Below are 20199 nucleotides of genomic sequence, written 5' to 3'. Positions count from 1 at the left end.
GAAGCTAGTCTATGTTCATACTTTTCAAATATTATACTTTTTCAGGTTTCAGAGTAGCAGCCGTGTTAGTCTGTATCCGCAAAAAGAACAGGAGTACTTGTGGCACCTTAGAGACTAACAAATTTATTTGAGCATAAGCTTTTGTGGGCTACAGCCCACTTCATCGGATGCATAGAATGGAACATATAGTAAGAAGATATTTATACATACAGAGAACATGAAAAGGTGGAAGTACCCATACCAACTGTAAGGTTTTTTCCCCCCGCTGATAATAGCTCCTCTTAATTAATTAGCCTCTTACTCTTGGTATGGGTACTTCCACCTTTTCACGTTCTCTGTATGTATAAATATCTTCTTACTATATGTTCCATTCTATGCATCCGATGAAGTGGGCTGTAGCCCACGAAAGCTTATGCTCAAATAAATTTGTTAGTCTCCAAGGTGTGCCAAAGTCAGATTCAAGACTCACAAAATTTGTCAGACCACTCTGTTTATTAGCAAAGTGCTTTGCCAATGCACCCAGATATGTGAGTTTCCTGCAAAAGCTCAAGGTATTTAAAAGCTTATTTAAACAGATAAGGGAAAGCCAATTTAACATAAGAGACAAAAGGAAGCAGAAACATACAAAGCTTATTTGCATACTAACGTTTACCAATCTCCTAGCTCAGTGGGAACTCTAAGTTAATTAGTTTGAGGACCCCTTGTCTCACACTCCTTAACGTTTCTCTTCCTGACAACTATATTTCAACAAACCCTTCAAGCAGCATTTCTTTAATAAATTATAATTTCAATATAATTCATTCTACTTTCACAGGTGCCACAAGTACTCCTGTTCTTTATATTTTTTCAGATACACATATTGTATCATACACTTTATATGCTTTTATATTGTGTATGTGTGTATTAATGTTTCAATTTCAATTCAAATGTCCAATCACTACATTGGCAACACAGCATGTAACTAGTTCACAAAAGGTGGGGGGGAATAGGGAAATCCCTGGACGAAGGGAGTGGAGCCTCAGGGAAGCGGCGGGGCAAGGTGTTCCGGTTTGTGCTGTTAGAAAATTGGCAACCCTAGTTGTGGCCTGGTGGCTGGAGCGTTTGACAGACCTGGCTCTCTGAGATCTGGGCTGACAGTGGACTAAAGGGAGTGGAGTGTACAATAAACTGGGTCTGCTCTTGGGCTTTGTTTGGCACAGTGCTAGGGGGCGGAGGGAAGGCAAAAAAACCACAAGAACCCCACTCCAAAATCAACCCGCCAGTTTCTTGCAGGCCCCTATGGGGTTTGCCACGGTCTGGGCTGAAGGGCATTTGGATGTGGGGCGGGGCGTCACCACATCGGCCGGTCTGGTTGTGGGGATGGGCAGACCGGGCGGTTGGGTAGACAGGAGCACGCAGCGCGCGCACGAAGAAGTCCGGGCCCCAGGAGTAACGTGCGCGCCCTCATCCCTCCCCCACGGGCCCGCGCGCGTTTCGTGCCTAGGCGGTACCGCCCACGCGCCCGGCCGTAGCCCTGTCAGCGCGCGACCGGCTGCCACCATGATCTGCTCGGTGCTTATCCTGTTCGCCAACATCTTCCACAGCGGTGAGTGCCCCCTCCCAGGGCGTGGGGGAGCTGTCCGGGGGATGCCTCCTCCCGGGGCGGGGTGAGGAGGAGGGTGGCAGTTCGGGGGTTGTCCCCCCCAGGCAAGGGGAGGGCGGGGTCAGGGGATGTCCTTTACCAGCAGGGGGAGGGGTTGTTCGGAGGATGCCCCCTTAGGCAGGGGGAGGACACAGCAGGTGTGGGGGCACTGATCCCTCCCTTCCTCACCCTTTGCCTCCCCTGACTCAGCTCCTTCAACTTTCACAGCTCTGCCCCCACTCACTCCCACGGAGAGGGGGTGAGGGGGGAATAGGCACAGAGGTGGCTGCTTGGGGCAAGGTGCCTGCTCTGCTGATGACAGGTTTCAGAGTAACAGCCGTGTTAGTCTGTATTCGCAAAAAGAAAAGGAGTACTTGTGGCACCTTACAGACTAACCGATTTATTTGAGCATGAGCTTTCGTGAGCTACAGCTCACTTCATCGGATCCAATGAAGTGAGCTGTAGCTCACGAAAGCTCATGCTCAAATAAATTGGTTAGTCTGTAAGGTGCCACAAGTACTCCTTTTCTTTTTGCTCTGCTGATGAGACACTACTGAGAGCGGAGTGGTACCCAACCCTGCTCTGTGGCAGTGAATTTCACTGCAGCTGGTTCACTCTGAATAAAGCATGTAATCAAGCTCAGGGAGGGAACAAAGAGGCCACATAGGAGTTTATTTTACAAGTGGGGAAACTGAGGTACGGAGAAGGGAAGGGAGTCTCCTAAGGTCCCATAGTCATCCCTTAACAAAGCTGGAAATAGAGTCTGTCTCTCTTGACTCCTATCTCTAATTCTGAGCCCACACACTGCCTGCCTCTGTGATCTATGACAGGAGTGGCCAAACTTACTGATCCTCCTAGCTGCGTATAACAATCTTCAGAAGTTCAAGAGCCTGATTGGGCTCTGGGCTTTAGCTCCATGGGAGGTGCCTCTGGGGCTCAGGGCTTTAGCCCCACTACTGCTGAAGCCATGAGGCCTGGCCAGTGTGCCCTGTGGGGCTGAAGCCCCGAGACTCCCCTGCCCGCTGGGCAGAGACCCCTACCCCACCACCCCATTGCAAGGCAGAGGTCCCAAGCGTCCCAGCATTGGGTAGGTGGAAAATGGGAGGAATGTGGGGGGTTCCATTAGCTGCACTTTGACGGTAAAAACAACGAGGAGTCCTTGTGGCACCTTAGAGACTAACAAATTTATTAGTCTCTAAGGTGCCAAAAGGACTCCTTGTTTTTGCTGATACAGACTAACACGGCTACCACTCTGAAACCTTTAACAGTAAAAGAACTGCATGTGGCTCACGAGCCACACTTTCGCCACCCCTGATCTATGCTCTGCAAGGTTAAGTCCCAACTATCAGCTTGCGTGTTCTGTGTAAAAGAATATCCCTGACTGCCTTCCCTAGGCTGTTTTCCACTTACTTAAAGGGTTGTAAAAGAAACATATCCACAGCCTAACAAACCAGTGTAGACCATTGGACAGCCAAATAGGTGAAATCAGCTCTCTAGTGTGGTTTAAAAAAATCATTCAGTCAGATCCCCTGATTATTTTCACAAGCCTTTTTGTTTAGATTCAAATTCAGATCGCTTTAGGAGGCCTGATTTCAAATTCAAAGGCAATATTAGGGCTGGAAAATTCCCAGACTTGTTACATGCTCACTGAGATTACATAGCATAATGTTTTGCCCACATTTTGAAACCCAGAGCAAGTCTGTCTGTGATGGTGGATTTTTTTAATTAAAAAGGCCATGCATTCAGTGGCTTTTATTTTTGTTTCTTTAATTAAGGGAAGTGGATTTATTAAAATATGTCGGACTTGATTAGGGTGCACTAAATGCTGATAAATGTAACAGCTGCTGACTCTTCATCTTCTCTGTGTTCAGTCCAAGAAGGATTGGAACTGGAGCAGGAAAACTCACTGCTGGGTATCAGGAGGGATGTCGTCCTGACAAGTGGACCCAGATTCTCTAGGAGCAAAGGAACTAAAATCTAATGCAAGTCTGTGGTTGGATATTGCTCTTTGTAGCCACCAGGGCTTTCCCCCGTCCACCTCAGGAGGATGTCCTCTCCATCCCTCTGCTCCACCCCCCTACCCACCAGACTGCCTGCTACCCCTTGCAAAGGATTACATGGTTGGAAACAACTCCTTCCCAGAGTTCCCTGTCTTTGCCGTGGGGAAAGAGGTTATCTCCATTGCTCTGACTTCCAGAGTCCCTGCTGTATGTGTGCCACTAACCACCAGAGCGCTCCTGTTTCATTCCAGTATTGGACTGTCTGTCTCTCAGTGGGAAAGGGGCTGTCTGCAAACCTCTGACTTTTGTCTCCACCAGCCTTTGCCATATATGAAACCAGTTTTACAATCCAAACTGATGGTAAGCTATGCCCCATTCCTATTTGAGTTCCTACCTTAGCAGCATCTGCCTCTTCCCTTATCTCTGGTTTTATTTTTTAATTCCTTGATCCTGGTTGTAGTGACCCCTCTGATCCTGAATGTATGCTGAGGTTTGCTCTAGCCCTAAGTGTTCCTCCTCATCTTCTTTCAGCTTGCACTGGAGTAAATGAGCGCACCTTCCTAGCCATCAAGCCAGATGGGGTGCAGCGGCATCTCATAGGGGAAATCATCAGGCGCTTTGAAAAGAAAGGCTTCAAACTGGTGGGGATGAAACTCATGCAGGTGAGAGGAGCTGGCAGAGCAAGGGCTACCCTGGCACCCTTGTCTCTAAAGGTCCAGTCCATGCTGCCTCACTCTGTGTATGCTCTGTCTTGGGGCTTTAAATCTTTGCAGCAGGGACCTGCTTGCATCCTGCTTGCTGATGGTGCTTTGTAAATAATACCTAGTTTTTATATAGCATTTTTTATCAGTAAATCTCAAAGCGTTTTGCATAGGTCAGTATCATGATCCCCATTTTACATATGAGGAAACTGAAGCACAGAGAGGGTAAGTTACTTGCCTAAGGCAGTGGTTCTCAACTTATTTCACATTGTGGGCTGCATATGCGGCCCACAATGTGCTAACTGGGCTGCAGGGGCTGGGTGTTGGGGCCAGCCAGCAGCCCGCCCCAGACTCCTGCTATGCATGGCCAGCCAACAGCCTGCCCCGGACCCCTGCCACTCCTGTGGGGTGGGCTGGCTGCCCTGACCTTGGATCCCCGCCCCAGACCGTGTGCTAATTGGGCTGCGGGTTGAGAACTGCTGGCCTAAGGTCACCCAGCCACCCAGAGGCAGTGCTGGCAATAGAATCCATAGAAGCAAAGAAATGTGGGGCTGGAAGAGACCTCAAGAGGTCATCTAGTTTAGCCCCTTGCTCTGGGGCAGGATTAAGTATGCCTGCCTCCTGAGTCACAGTCTAGTGCTTTATCCACTAGGCCACGAATAACAAAGTTCAGAAATGCCTGGTATCAGAGCTGCTGCAAAGTCTCTTGCTGAGGCCATTTCTCCAACATCCCTCCCATGGGAACTCAACGTAGTGAGATATATATATATGGGGGAGGGATAGCTCTTTGGTTTGAGCATTGGCCTGCTAAACCCAGGGTTGTGAGTTCAATCCTTGAGGGGGCCATTTAAGGATCTGGGGCAAAAATTGGGGATTGGTCCTGCTTTGAGCAGGGGGTTGTACTAGATGACCTCCTGAGGTCCCTTCCAACCCTCATATTCTATGATATCCTCCTACCACTAGATGGAGACCGGAAACGAAAGGAAAGCTCCCTAGTCCTGTCTCCGTGCAGGTTGCCAGCCCAGCTACAGGAATTTAATTTGGATCTTTTTCTTGCCACCACCATTCAGGGTCAAGTTTTCCAAAGCACTTTAGTCCTATTTTCAAAAATGACTTAGGCACCTAAATCTCATTGTCAGTCAGGGGAATTGAGCTCTTAAGTCTCATTTCCAAAAGCAACTTGAAGCACTTAGGATCCAAAATTGTTTAGTCACCTTTGAGAATTTACTGTCTCTCTTTTCTTTGGAGCACTCTGCCCCAATCTGTCTTGTTCAATGGACTGTCGTATAGGCTGTTCCATTGTAAGTCTGTTTTGCAGCATTTGTTATGGACCTATAATGGAAACTATTTTTTCATCATCAGTGTAATAGACCCTTGCTGTTATCTAAAGGGCTGCATTGCAAATGCCTTTTCTGAACAGAGCCTGAATTCTGCCCCTGTTGATTACCTGAATCCCTAAAGGTCCTGTGAGGCTATACACAGAAAGCGAGTGAGAACTGAACTGAAAGAGGAAAATGGGATTCCCCAGATGAGGAATGAACACTGATCCAGTTTCACCTGGCAGTTGTTCCTTCCTGGTGAGCTTGATTTCCTCCTCCCAGCTGCACTGCAGAATTCAGGAATCCAGCCCTCAGAGCAGGGAGAGGTCCCTAAACGCCACTTCTAAAGTGGACTCTTCTGGCCACTAGAACAGCCATTATAAGCCATTTTAGGACAGTCCCATCTAGCAAACTAGATCACATGCTGTGTTTGTGCCCAGGCCTCGGAAGACTTGCTGAAGGAGCATTATATAGCCCTCTGTGATCGCCCCTTCTACAGCCGTCTGGTGGAGTACATGAGATCAGGTCCTATTGTAGCCATGGTGAGTGCTGGCCAGGGGCCCCTTTCATGCCTTGAAATGGATATCAAATGCAAGTGCAATTAGCATTGAACTTGAGGCCATTCCATCTTCCCTTCATACCCTTCTGCCAGATCCTCTGGCTGAAGTGTTACACTGTTGCATGTAAAAGTGAAACCTGTGCATATCTTTCTTTTATTCAAACAGATAATCATAGGCTTTCTTGAGGTAGATTCTGCCCTGACTTATCTCTAGGCGTACTCATACAAGGAGGTGGAGTTAGCTGGAGGGTGCTTAGGGTAGGATTTGGGCTTGCTATTCAGCAAGCTGCGGAAGCTGACTCTTGCTGTGCTGTCTTGTAGGTCTGGCAGGGGCTGGATGTGGTAAAGATGGCTCGCGCAATGATTGGAGAAACTAACCCAGCTGATTCCAGACCTGGCACCATCCGAGGGGACTTCTGCATTGAAGTCAGCAAGTGAGAGCCTTGGGTTTGTTTTTGCTGGGGAATCCTGTGTCCCTGTTGCAGGTGGGAGGAGGCTCCTTCTGTGTTCTGCTCCATGTCCCAGTTACTCTCCCACTGACTGAGGGGGAAGATGGGGGAGTGCCTTTAGAGTCAGCTCTCAATGCTCCTGTCAAAGGATCACTTGTGAGGGATGAGCACACCTTACTTTGCCTGGCTCCCAACCTAGGCAGCAAGAGAACAATGCCCAGATGGTCTGTGGCAGGGTGGGGTTCTTCATCTTGTGTAAAGTAGCCACACTTGTGCTACATTTTAGGGATTTTTACCCTAATGGTATGGTCAGTTTGGAGTTAAACCTGAGATCTTCTTGTTTGGGGCCAAAACTAACAACACCATGTTGTAACCATAACTCTCTGGTACCCCCTTGAGGAGAGGGTAGGCACCTCACATTTCAGTGGTCCCTCCCTGGACCACAGCATTGCTGTGGGGTCATCCCAGAGTCCAGTCCTCTGACTGTGCTGTTTAGGAGTGGGGTGGTTGGGAGGCCACATAAAGTAGCCCAAATAAAAAAAGTCAGGATGCTGTCATATCTCACAAAAGGCAGAGTCCAGAGCCTTCTGAAGGCAAAAGAAGAAGAGGGCCTGGGCAGCAACTCCTGTTTCCTCAGCCTGGGGAAGCTCTGAGTTCCAGCCCTTCTTCTTTCTGAGTGCCACCCAAACTGAACTGGGACCCTGCCTCTCTCCAGGCTTGACAAGACTCACTGGTGTGGTGCTTTGGGGTGGGGCTGATTGTGCCCTCGGGAGCTCTTTAACCCCTTCTAGACTGAGACAGCCCCATCATACGCTGCTTCACACTTCCACAGCAATTTTCATCTTCAGTATGCTGCCCGGGCACTCAACTGATCCTCACAACACCCTACTGAGGGAGATAAGGATAATCTCCTTTCTACATGTGGGGATTATGAGGCAGGAAGAGTGCATGGACCTGCCCCAGGCCACAGAGGGAATCTGTGTCAGAGCCAGGATTAGATGTTGGGAGTGTCTGGCTCCCAGTCCTGTGCTCACACCATGCCCATCTCCTGTGACAAAACAGTTTGCATAGTACATTTGGCCATGAAGAGCACTATGCTTAAACTGCCTCTTTGGTCTCAGGATGAGCTGTGGAGGAGAGCAGAGGAGATCTTTCCTGCTGCTTTATGCTTTTTTTCTATTAAAACAAAAAAGTGAGGGGTGTTCTGCTTGGCTTTTACCGTATAACTATCAGCAATGTCAAGCCGTCGCTTCTTGAAGCCCTGTAGTGAAGCGACGACTCACCGGTGCACGCCTTCTACTGGTCATCTTGCAATTAGCTCTCTTCCAGTTTACGGAGCACCCTGTGCAGGCTGGTATCTCACTGGTATGTCCCTCTCAGACCCCGGTGCCCTTTACCCTGGGATTCTGCCCCAGCAATACCTCCCTGGGGAACCCTCAACCCTCTAAGCCCACCTTGCCTCAGTGGCAACTGCCAGTCATCATCTAACCCCTGTTCACTGGGGCAGACTGCAGTGTAATGGCCACTCATCATTGGCAAGGGGTTAGGACCAGCTGCCGCTGCCTATTCCCAGGCTGCCCTTCTGCAGCCCCAGTACCTTTGTAGCCTTCACCAAGGTCTGCAGCCTGTGGGTTTACCAGGCTGGAGCTCCCCAGCTCCCTTTGCCCTTCCCCAGCACTACTCTGGCTCTAGGTACCTTGCTCCCAGGCAGCTAGCCCTTCCCACTCCAGGGCTAGAGTGAAACACTTTCAGCTCTGGCCCCCAGCCCTCTTATAAGGGCCAGCTGGGCCCTGATTGAGCTGTCCACAGGTGTGGCTGCCTTCCTCAATCAGCCTAGCTTTGCTGCTTTTAATTCCTGTTCTCCAGGAGTGGGGCAGTCACCCCACTACAAGCCCCCAGAGCCATGGTGGGGAGCACTCCCAGCCATTAACTGAAGTGGTGGTAGTGCTCAGTGTAATAGATGAGCTGTTCTCCTAGCCCTTAGTCAGGCATATGAGTTAGTTAGGTGTTAAAAGACAAGCAAGAGTCCTGAATAGTCTGAGGCCCTGGCTACACTAGGGGTTTGCAGCAATGAAGCTACACCAATTGGCTGAAATCAGAGCTAATTCTCAGTGTAGCCAATGCCTAAATGAAGCTGACATCCTTCCTTATATAGGTTTCATTTCCTTGGCATCTGATGTCAAACTTACCAGTTCTCCATAGAGTCTTCCAGGAGGGGAAAAACAGGGGTCAGAAGACTTGAATTTCTAATGTAAAAACAAGCAGCACTACAGGTAAAAAAGGCACTTTCAGCCCTTCATGAAGCAGCTGTTACTGTAGATTAGAAGAGATTATACTGTATAAAAAAAAATGGAGCACCGTAAGAAAATCAGAAGATGGGTTAGCTGTAGGCACTGTTGCTGCTTTGGTGACATGATCTAGGGGAGGGGACTGGTGGGAACTGGCAGCTCCCACATGCCACAGGATAACTGGCAAGTCCTGCTCTCAGCCAGAAGATGGGTGGCTCTGGGGTAGGGTTCTGAGGAATGGTAAGGAACATGAGGATCGTTCAGGTAGGAATGCAACAAGATGGCACTTGTTCAGCAAACTTATTATTTTAGCCAAGATGAAATTACTTCCGGCTCTAGTTCCTCGCTCTATCTGACTTGGAGAGTACCCATTCTCTTTCCTCACAGGAATGTGATTCACGGCAGCGACTCGATTGAGAGTGCCCGGCGGGAGATTTCGCTCTGGTTCCACACAGACAAGCTGACCTGCTGGGCGGACAGCACTGAGCACTGGATCTATGAGTAATAAGAATGGTCTGGGGGAAGGGTATCTTGCTGACACTCAGGCACAGTAAAAACTCATCCATTTCCATTTTTCCTTCTCTGGAGTCACACTGGACTTTGTGATAGTGTGGTTTTTTCATTGGGTGTTTCTATCTTGGGGTGGGTGAAAGGGTAATGGGAAGTCTATTCTGCACTGGTAATTGACTAAATTGCAGCTCTCTGGGATAGTAGCTACTTGGTGCTGCTGGTCTGGTTCTGTCGATGCTCTGCAGCATCCTAAAATCCCAAGGGGTTCAAGATGACCTGCAAAGGAAAGAAAAATGAGCTTGTGCCTTTGGCATCTTTATAATGTACAGAAAAGGCCTGAAAGTTACATTAGAATTTTAGGTCCTGTCTACTATGGAAGGCTCTCTGGTGATTGGAGAACTATTGATATGACGACATCACAAGAAGTAAGAGAGTGAAAGTTGAGCAATTTGAAGATTTTGATTAGAAGGGACCCATGGGATGATCTTGTCTGACCTCCTGCATAACACAGGCCAGGAAACCTCATCAAGTTATTCTTGCATCAAGCCCATAATTTCTGGTTGAGCTGGAGCATATCCAATCTTGATTTAAAGATCATTGTTCCAATGGTTAATTACTTTTGCTGTTAAAAATGTGTACCTTATTTCCAGTCTCAAATTGTGTACCTATACTGGATCTTGTTATGTCTGTGAGATAAGACTGCTCTACTATCAGTAGTAGTGGGGGGAGGGATAGCTCAGTGGTTTGAGCATTGGCCTGCTAAACCCAGGGTTGTGAGTTCAATCCTTGAGGGGGCCATTTAGGGATCTGGGGCAAAAATTGGGGATTGGTCCTGCTTTGAGCAGGGGGTTGGACTAGATGACCTCCTGAGGTCCCTTCCAACCCTCATATTCTATGATTCTAAGTCTCTCTGGGCAGGTACTTAGCAGTGGTGATCAAGTCCCCTCTTCACAAGTGAAATAGATTGTGCTTCTTCAGTCTTTCACTGTAAGGTAGGTTTTCAAGCCCTCAAATCTGTCTTGTTGCACTCTTCCAAACCCTTTCCAATTTTCCAAAATCCTTCATGAGTTGTGGCACCAGAGCTGGACACGGTATTCCACTAGTGGTTTTACTAATCCCACATACAGAGGCAACATTATCTTCCTAGTAAATAGTCCTATTTATACAGCCAGGGAGCATTCTAGCTCATAGGAACTGCAGACTGGATCAACCACTGGTCCAGCTACTCTAGTACCCTATCTCTGACAGGGGCCAAAACAAGTTGCTTTAGAGGGTGGTGTAAGAACCCTTCAGTAGGCAGATGTAGGGTAATATGCCCCCACATTGTGTCATAGAATCATAGAAGATTAGGGTTGGAAGAGACCTCAGGAGGTCATCTAGTCCAACCCCCTGCTCAAAGCAGGACCAACACCAACTAAATCATCCCAGCCAGGGCTTTGTCAAGCTGGGCCTTAAAAACCTCTAAGGATGGAGATTCCACCACCTCCCTAGGTAACCCATTCCAGTGCTTCACCACCCTCCTAGTGAAATAGTGTTTCCGAATATCCAACTTAGATCTCCCCCACTGCAACTTGAGACCATTGCTCCTTGTTCTGTCATCTGCCACCACTGAGAACAGCCAAGCTCCATCCTCTTTGAAACTCCCCTTCAGGTAGTTGAAGGTTGCTATCAAATCCCCCCTCACGCTTCTCTTCTGCAGACTAAAGAACCCCAGTTCCCTCAACCTCTGCTCATAAATCATGTGTCCCAGCCCCCTGATCATTTTCGTTGCCCTCCGCTGGACTCTCTCCAAATTGTCCACATCCTTTCTGTAGTGGGGGCCCAAAAGTGGATGCAATACTCCAGATGTGGCCTCATCAGTGCCGAATAGAGGGGAATAATCACTTCCCTCAATCAGCTGGCAATGCTTCTACTAATGCAGCCCAATATGCCGTTAGCCTTCCTGGCAACAAGGGCACACTGCTGACTCATATCCTGCTTCTCATCCATTGTAATCCCCAGGTCCTTTTCTGCAGAACTGCTGCTTAGCTAGTCGGTCCTCAGCCTGTAGCAGTGCATGGGATTCTTCCATCCTAAGTGCAGGACTCTGCACTTGTCCTTGTTGAACCTCATCAGATTTCTTTTGGCTCAGTCCTCCAATTTGTCTAGGTCACTCTGGACCCTATCTGTACCCTCCAGCATATCTACTTCTCCCTCCAGCTTAGTCATCCACAAACTTGCTGAGGGTGCAATCTATCCCATCATCCAGATCATTAATAAAGATAGGTTTCAGTGGTAGTCTTGTTAGTCTGTATCAGCAAAAAAAACAAGGAGACCTTGTGGCTCCTTAGAGACTAATAAATTTATTTGGGCATAAGCTTTCGTGGGCTAGAACCCACTTCATCAGATGTATGAAGTAAAAGATACAGGAGCAGGTATAAATACATGACAGGATGTGGGTTGCTTTACCAAGTGTTCTGTCAGTCTAATGAGGTAAATCAATTAAGAGGAAGTTACTCACCTTGTGCAGTGATGATAGTTCTTCGAGATGTGTTTCCCTATGGGTGCTCCACTTTAGGTGTCTGTGTGCCCCTGCACCTCTAATCGGAGATTTTTGGTAGCAGTGTTGCGTTGAGCCTGCGCATGTGCTCTCCCTCCCTCGTGGTCTGCCTCGAGGCTATTTAGCACGGCACAGGTGAACCCCCCTCACTTCCTTCTTTACCACAGAGCCCTATGGAGAACTCCAAAGTAGAGGGGAGGAGGGCGGGCTGTGGAGCACCCATAGGGACACACATCTCGAAGAACCATCATTACTGTACAAGGTGAGTAACTTCCTCTTCTTCTTCGAGTAGTGTCCCTATGAGTGCTCCACTTCAGGTGACTCCGGAGCAGTACCCACCACTGGAGGCTGGGACTTCGGAGCGGAGTCTTTTACTACGGCGAGTACTGTGGAGTCGAAGATGGTGTCAGTGGCCAAATCTTCAGTGATCACATAATGTTCTGAGAAAGTATGGACAGAGACTCCAATCATTGCTCTATAGATTGGGGAGATAGGGGTATCCCTATGGATTGTGATTGAGGTAGGAACTGATCTCATGGAGTGCGTATGGACAGAAGCAAGTTGCGCCCTTGCTAAGTGATTAATGCAACTAGAGACCCATTTGGATAGTCTTTGAGGAAATATCACAGAGCTTTTGGATCTTTCTGTGGACGAAAGGAAGAATTTAGGGGATTTCCTGAAGTCCTTAGTTCTGTCCAAGTAGAATGCGAATGTCCTTCTAATATCTAGCATATCCACAATTGTCTCCCAGTTGTCACAATGTGGTTTTGGGAAAAAACAGGGAGATGGATCTGTTGATTCATATGGAAAGTGCAGAAAAAGTAGGGAGAAACTTGGGATATGGCCTTAGAGTGGTTGTTTATTTATTTATTTAAAGACAAAGGCCATGAATGATGGGTGTGCCATCAGGGCCGCTATTTCTCCTATGTGTCTAGCTAAGGTGATGGCAATTAGAAATGCTGTCATCATAGAATCATAGAATATCAGGGTTGGAAGGGACCCCAGAAGGTCATCTAGTCCAACCCCCTGCTCAAAGCAGGACCAATTCCCAGTTAAATCATCCCAGCCAGGGCTTTGTCAAGCCTGACCTTAAAAACCTCTAAGGAAGGAGATTCTACCACCTCCCTAGGTAACGCATTCCAGTGATTCACCACTCTCTTAGTGAAAAAGTTTTTCCTAATATCCAATCTAAACCTCCCCCACTGCAACTTGAGACCATTACTCCTCGTTCTGTCATCTGCTACCATTGAGAACAGTCTAGAGCCATCCTCTTTGGAACCCCCTTTCAGGTAGTTGAAAGCAGCTATCAAATCCCCCCTCATTCTTCTCTTCTGCAGGCTAAACAATCCCAGCTCCCTCAGCCTCTCCTCATAACTCATGTGTTCCAGACCCCTAATCATTTTTGTTGCCCTTCGCTGGACTCTCTCCAATTTATCCTCATCCTTCTTGAAGTGTGGGGCCCAAAACTGGACACAGTACTCCAGATGAGGCCTCACCAATGTCGAATAGAGGGGAACGATCACGTCCCTCGATCTGCTCGCTATGCCCCTACATATACATCCCAAAATGCCATTGGCCTTCTTGGCAACAAGGGCACACTGCTGACTCATATCCAGCTTCTCGTCCACTGTCACCCCTAGGTCCTTTTCCGCAGAACTGCTGCCTAGCCATTCGGTCCCTAGTCTGTAGCGGTGCATTGGGTTCTTCCGTCCTAAGTGCAGGACCCTGCACTTATCCTTATTGAACCTCATCAGATTTCTTTTGGCCCAATCCTCCAATATGTCTAGGTCCTTCTGTATCCTATCCCTCCCCTCCAGCGTATCTACCACTCCTCCCAGTTTAGTATCATCCGCAAATTTGCTGAGAGTGCAATCCACACCATCCTCCAGATCATTTATGAAGATATTGAACAAAACCGGCCCCAGGACCGACCCTTGGGGCACTCCACTTGATACCGGCTGCCAACTAGACATGGAGCCATTGATCACTACCCGTTGAGCCCGACAATCTAGCCAGCTTTCTACCCACCTTATAGTGCATTCATCCAGCCCATACTTCCTTAATCATGGACAGGTGTAAGAGAGAACAAGTTGCCCTGGACTCGTAGAGAGGTCTAGTCCAAGCCCTGAGAACTAGATTAAAGTCCCAGGCTGGAGCGGGTGGTGTCACATGGGGGAAGAGAGTCCCAATGCCGTTAAAGAATCTACGCATTAGTGGTTGAGCAGACTCCAAGTGGGAAGCCATTTTTGCCATGAGATGTACCTTAAAGGAGCTGAGTGAGAGTTTAAAAATGTAAAAAGAAAAGGAGTACTTATGCTCAAATAAATTGGTTAGTCTCTAAGGTGCCATAAGCTTTTGTGAGCTACAGCTCTGTAGCTCACGAAAGCTTATGCTCAAATAAATTGGTTAGTGTCTAAGGTGCCACAAGTACTCCTTTTCTTTTTGCGAATACAGACTAACACGGCTGTTACTCTGAAACCTTTAAAAATGTAGTGCAAAATCAGAGGGAGGAAAGATGAAGTTGTGTCTGTCCATTTGGAATGGTACAAACTTGGAGTCATTTCCATTTTGTAGATAGGTATGTGGAGTGGTCAACTTGTGGTTGTGGTGCAACATGTGTTTCAGCTTGTCAGAGCATTCTGCTTCTAAGCCTTGGAACAAAGAAAGAGCCAAGCCTAGAGGCGGAGGACCCATGGGTTGGGGTGAAGGGTCAGCCCATTGTTTTGAGAGCGCGGGTGAGGAATGGGCTGACGTCAGAGGAACAGGAGGGCATATTGCCATCTGCATCAGGTAAGGGAGCCAGACTTGTCAAAGTCAAGAGGGGCAATCACAATAACTCTCGCTTTGTTTCGTTGAATTTTCAACAGAATCTTGGATAGGGTAGGAAACTGGGAAAAGACATACAAGTGGGCCCTGTCCGCTGGGAAGATGAGGGCAACTGCCAGTGAATGTTTCCCCAAAGGGTGGCTATATCTTGAAGCACTTGTGAATTCAGTATACACTCATTGTCATGAGAAAATTCCAACTGAGACTGTTGGTTATCCCATTCTGTATCCCTTGTAGACAGACAGCTGAGATGAGCACATTGTGATGGGTGCATCAGTTCCAAAGTTTGAATGCTGTCTTGCAGAGGGAGGGAGATCTGACAGCTCCTTGGCAGTTTATACAAAACATACAGGTCACATTAAGTCCATCATAACCTTTGTGTGTTGTTTTTGATGAAAGGCAGAGTTTGTGCACAGGCACTCTTGACAGCCCCTAACCCCAAAAGAGTGATATGGAAGGTCATTTCTGTGGAAGGTCATTTGTCCTGAACCTTGTTGTTGTGTAGGTGAGCTCCCCAGCATGTTAGGGAGACGTGTCCCAGGGTGGTGAATGTGGGTAATGAGAGGAGCGCTCTTGCTTGTACTGCATCAGGTTGGTGCTGATAAAGTCCAGTCACTGTACCGGGGTTAGTATGCCACTACAGTGAAATGAACCTTGGAGACTACCCTGCATGGAGCAGTCTGTACCTATAATGATCCTGCCCCAAAGGTAAGCAGTGGGAATCTCCTGTGCAATGGTTGTATAGAGATATGGAATCATAGAATATCAGGGTTGGAAGGGACCTCAGGAGGTCATCTAGTCCAACCCCCTGCTCAAAGCAGGGCCAATCCCCAATTAAATCATCCCAGCCAGGGCTTTGTCAAGCCTGACCTTAAAAACTTCTAAGGAAGGAGATTCTACCACCACATATGGAATACCACCACATTCCAGTGTTTCACCACCCTCTTAGTGAAGAAGTTTTTCCTAATATCCAACCTAAACCTCCCCCACTGCAACTTGAGACCATTACTCCTTGTCCTGTCCTCTTCTATCACTGAGAATAGTCTAGAACCATCCTCTCTGGAACCACCTCTCAGGTAGTTGAAAGCAGCTATCAAATCCCCTCTCATTCTTCTCTTCTGCAGACTAAACAATCCCAGTTCCCTCAGCCTCTCCTCATAAGTCATGTGTTCCAGACCCCTAATCATTTTTGTTGCCCTTCGCTGGACTCTCTCCAATTTATCCACATCCTTCTTATAGTGTGGGGCCCAAAACTGGACACAGTACTCCAGATGAGGCCTCACCAATGTCGAATAGAGGGGAACGATCACGTCCCTCGATCTGCTTGCTATGCCCCTACTTATACATCCCAAAATGCCATTGGCCTTCTTGGCAACAAGGGCACACTGCTGACTCATATCCAGCTTCTCGTCCACTGTCACCCCTAGGTCCTTTTCCGCAGAACTGCCGCCTCGCCATTCGGTCCCTAGTCTGTAGCTGTGCATTGGGTTCTTCCGTCCTAAGTGCAGGGTCCTGCACTTATCCTTATTGAACCTCAGATTTCTTTTGGCCCAATCCTCCAATTTGTCTAGGTCCCGCTGTATCCTATCCCTGCCCTCCAGCGTATCAACCACTCCTCCCAGTTTAGTATCATCCGCAAATTTGCTGAGAGTGCAATCCACACCATCCTCCAGATTATTTATGAAGATATTGAACAAAACCGGCCCCAGAACTGACCCCTGGGGCACTCCACTTGACACCGGCTGCCAGCTAGACATGGAGCCATTGATCACTACCCGTTGAGCCCGACAATGTAGCCAACTTTCTACCCACCTTATAGTGCATTCATCCAGCCCGTACTACTTTAACTTGCTGACAAGAATACTGTGGGAGACAGTGTCAAAAGCTTTGCTAAAGTCAAGGAACAATACAGCCACTGGTTTCCCTTCATCCACAGAACCAGTAATCTTATCATAGAAGGCGATTAGATTAGTCAGGCATGACCTTCCCTTGGTGAATCCATGCCGACTGTTCCTGATCACTTTCCTCTCATGTAAGTGCTTCAGGATTGATTCCTTGAGGACCTGCTTCATGATTTTTCTGGGGACTGAGGTGAGGCTGACTGGCCTGTAGTTCCCAGGATCCTCCTTCTTCCCTTTTTTAAAGATTGGCACTACATTAGCCTTTTTCCAGTCATCTGGGACTTCCCTCGTTCACCACGAGTTTTCAAAGGGAAGTAGGCACCCTGTAAGTTCAGGGCTAGAAATCAATCTCTTTGCTCTAGAGCTGGTTCTAACTGCAGTGAAGCAAGGTAAGGTGACTTCTGACTGGCGTGACAGGTGTATAGATAGCAGCTGATGCTGTAAGGTATCATTGTTCAGGCCCCCGACTAGCTCATCAAAGTGCTTATAAGAGGCAGTTTGAGAGATTATGGACTGGGGTGCAGACAGTTCTCACTTTTGAGCCCTGGGCCTCTTACACTGTGGTTCATAACAGCACAGAGATGGTGAGTATTGAGAAGATCGTGATCTATGGTGTGGTTGAGAGGTATATCTTCTCTTCTGTTCCACAGTGTAGATTCCTAAGGAGTGTAGTGCGGTCTGAGAATCCTTCAGGATGTGGAGAGAAAATCTGTCTTCTCCGCAAAGAGTTTGGCCCTTCAAATTGGAAGTCTGTAGCTCTTTGGGCAATCTAGAGAGGTGTAATGAACAAAAAAAAAACAACAACAACAAAAAACACACAACCCACAACCCACCTCAGGACCACTGTCATGGAGACTGGGCGGACAGCTGTAACAGTTACATCCAGTAATGTCTCTAGGACCGGTCTGTCTATTAACTGACCTTCTCTAAGAATGGTCTGAATCTGTTCTTTTTGTGTTTCCAGTAATGTTTCAGAAACATCCTGGGTTTCCCAAGATTAACAAAATTGTTCTGGCCATGACAGTTTGGTAATTTATGACTCTAAACAGTAATGTTGTTGATGAATACGCCATCTTGCGAAGCCTGATCATATGGTTTGACTTGGCATTATGTTGCTCGCTTCATGCATTAACCACATCCACTGTGATGGAGTTGGGTTGCGGATGTTGAAAACAAAGTCTGCCTCTTTGGGTAGAGATGTAGGGTTGTTTTTGTTTACACTCTGTTGCTGGTTGGGTGCGATGGAGGCTGGCTCTGCCAGATGATTTTGGTAGGATCTAGAATCAGCTCATTAATTGGGAGGACAGTTCTAGATGAGAAGGTAGCGTGCAGACTTTCCACCAACTTGTGATGTGTATCTGCCACCTCCTTTAAGGGAATCTGCAGCTCATCTGCCACCCTCTTGGTAAGATCCAGAAAGTTCTTAAATCTTCATCTAGTGATGAGAGGTGGGCAGCACAGTCTCATCTAGGAGAGATGAGGAAAAGTGTGCTGAAGAGGTTGCTTCCTTTTCAGGTGTGGTTTTTTTGTTTGTTTATTTTTCCCCTTCCCCCTTCTTCCCTGTTCTGAAAAATCTCTCTCCTGTCCTGGCTCAGGTGCTCTCCAGCCCTGGCTCAGGTGCCAGGCTGTAGCAAACCATCTGGTGGACTCTCCCTGAGAGACGGTCACACCATGTGTGTGTATATACCCAAAGAGTTACAATATGGCCTTGGGAGGGAGAGGCAGGCACGAGCAGTTGGCGTGATGGAATTGGGGATGACCCTTTGTGATGTTATTGACTTGAACTGGGACCGTATATAACATTGTTGCCACCAAGGTCCTGTAGTGGCACCAAATCTTGTATAAAGGGGGTCAAATAAGGTGTCTAAGATGAGGTTATGGTTTGCTGGTTAGGATTATGCTATCTGTTTGCATATATCTTTAAATACAAAAATGATACAAGTATTGGCTCTATACTGTGTGTATTCCAAATTTATGCTATGCTTCTGGGTGACAATCAGCCAAGTTGGTGTAAGCTCTGCCTAGCCTGCTTGATGGCCAATTAAGGACCATCAGCTATACAAGTGACCCATTGAGAGAAGGTAGACACGCCTCGTGACTCAGCAAGGTATGCAGGGACCTGCCTATGGACAGAACTCTGAGGTTTTTCCAGACCATGTGATGGACAGCTTGTCCTTGGGACAAAGAAAGAAAGACCACATGGCAGGAGAATATAAAAAGCTGCTGCAGCTCCTCCATCTTGTCTTCAATCCTGCTTCTTACCTCTGGAGGAACTTTGCTGCACTGAAGCTTTGAACCAAGGACTGAATGACCCATCCCAGCTGTGGATGTACTCCAGAGACTTGATCTGAACCTGCAGTTTATTCCATCACTGCTGCAAGCCTGAACCAAGAACTTTGCCATTACTGTATGTAATTGATTCAATTTAATCAATTCTAGCTCTCATCTATATCTTTTTCCTTTTATGAATAAACCTTTAGATTTTAAAGGATTGGAACAGCATGATTTGTGGGTAAGATCTGATTTGTATATTGACCTGGGTCTGGGGCTTGGTCCTTTGGGATCAAGGGAACCTTTTTTCTTTTACTGGGGCATTGTTTTCATAACATTCATCCCCATAACGAGTGGCACTGGGGGTGATACTAGGAAACTGGAGTGTCTAAGGGAATTGCTTGTGAGACTTGTGGTTAGCTAGTGGGGTAAAACCAAAGTCTTCTCTGTTTGGCTGGTTTGGTTTGTCTTAGTGGGCATAGAAACCCCAGCCTTGGGCTGTAACTGGCCTGCTTTAAGCAGTTTGTCCTGAATTGGCACTCTCAGTTAGGTCCCTCCAGAACCAGCCTTGTTACACCCTTGTAGTGTGGTGGTGGGCCACCTTGAGGGGCCAGGGAACGAGCTTCTCCTGGCCAGTGTCAGATTTGTCAGTTGGTAAGGGTGCCACTGACTGGGGTATTGGCAGTATACAGCCCAGTGCTAAGAGCGATTCTGGGTGCTGGGACGTGCTCGCTACCAGGGTCCTGGTACCAAGTAATGGGGATTGTGTTTCTTCCCCAATCATCAGGTCTCCAGGGTACCAGAGCTCATGCAGTACCATGGGTTCATTTGGTACCACAGAGGAAGGTCCGTGGTACATTGTCAGTACCAACAGTTGGGCAGAGCACTCCCTAAATGAGAGTTTTGCCCGGTACAAAAAGTTTGTTGGTGCCACTTTTTTAGAGACGGTATGGTAATTGTCTCTTCCTGGGTACTGAGACCACAGGTCTCCAGCGTATCAGAATACCTGTGTTACCATGGGCTCATCCAGAACCCCAGAGGAGTGTCTGTAGTCGGTATCAATGGTTGGGAAGGTGCAGAACACTTCCTAGATGGGAGTTTTGTTGGATCTGGTACCAAAGGGTTTCTCTATGCTGCTCTTTTAGAGATGGTACAGTAACTATCCCCTCTCCTTAGGGATTTGCCTCATTTGCCTCAGAGCATGACAGTGGAAGC

General features: G+C 47.7%; 1 protein-coding gene across 6 annotated transcripts; it reads left to right on the top strand.

Annotated features, from left to right (window-relative positions):
* Nucleotides 1-1481: 1481 nt before the first annotated feature.
* Nucleotides 1482-19201, top strand: NME3 (NME/NM23 nucleoside diphosphate kinase 3). Of its 6 annotated transcripts, none has more exons than XM_073363007.1 (6): nt 1482-1585; nt 3940-3981; nt 4153-4283; nt 6082-6183; nt 6522-6634; nt 9325-19201. In XM_073363007.1, exons 1-6 carry the CDS (start codon nt 1540-1542, stop codon nt 9440-9442), a joined length of 552 nt encoding a protein of 183 aa, XP_073219108.1. In that variant the 5' UTR covers nt 1482-1539; the 3' UTR covers nt 9443-19201. The 6 variants fall into 6 exon arrangements, with proteins under 6 accessions (XP_073219108.1, XP_073219110.1, XP_073219109.1 ...); XM_073363009.1 differs by having other exon boundaries at nt 8805-9384; XM_073363011.1 differs by having other exon boundaries at nt 1501-1585; nt 3493-3981.
* Nucleotides 19202-20199: the final 998 nt, after the last annotated feature.

The sequence above is a fragment of the Lepidochelys kempii genome, chromosome 10 (assembly GCF_965140265.1).
Source record: "Lepidochelys kempii isolate rLepKem1 chromosome 10, rLepKem1.hap2, whole genome shotgun sequence".
In the NCBI taxonomy this organism is placed as follows: Eukaryota; Metazoa; Chordata; order Testudines; family Cheloniidae; genus Lepidochelys; species Lepidochelys kempii.
Note: the sequence above shows the minus strand (reverse complement) of the source record. Positions and strands in the feature narration are given on the sequence as shown.

Coding starts and splice junctions, on each gene's coding strand:
- NME3 (XM_073363007.1), top strand. CDS start 1,540: ATGATCTGCTCGGTGCTTATCCTGTTCGCCAACATCTTCCACAGCG. Junction 1,586..3,939: donor CGCCAACATCTTCCACAGCG/GTGAGTGCCCCC, acceptor TGTCTCCACCAG/CCTTTGCCATATATGAAACC. Junction 6,184..6,521: donor CAGGTCCTATTGTAGCCATG/GTGAGTGCTGGC, acceptor GCTGTCTTGTAG/GTCTGGCAGGGGCTGGATGT.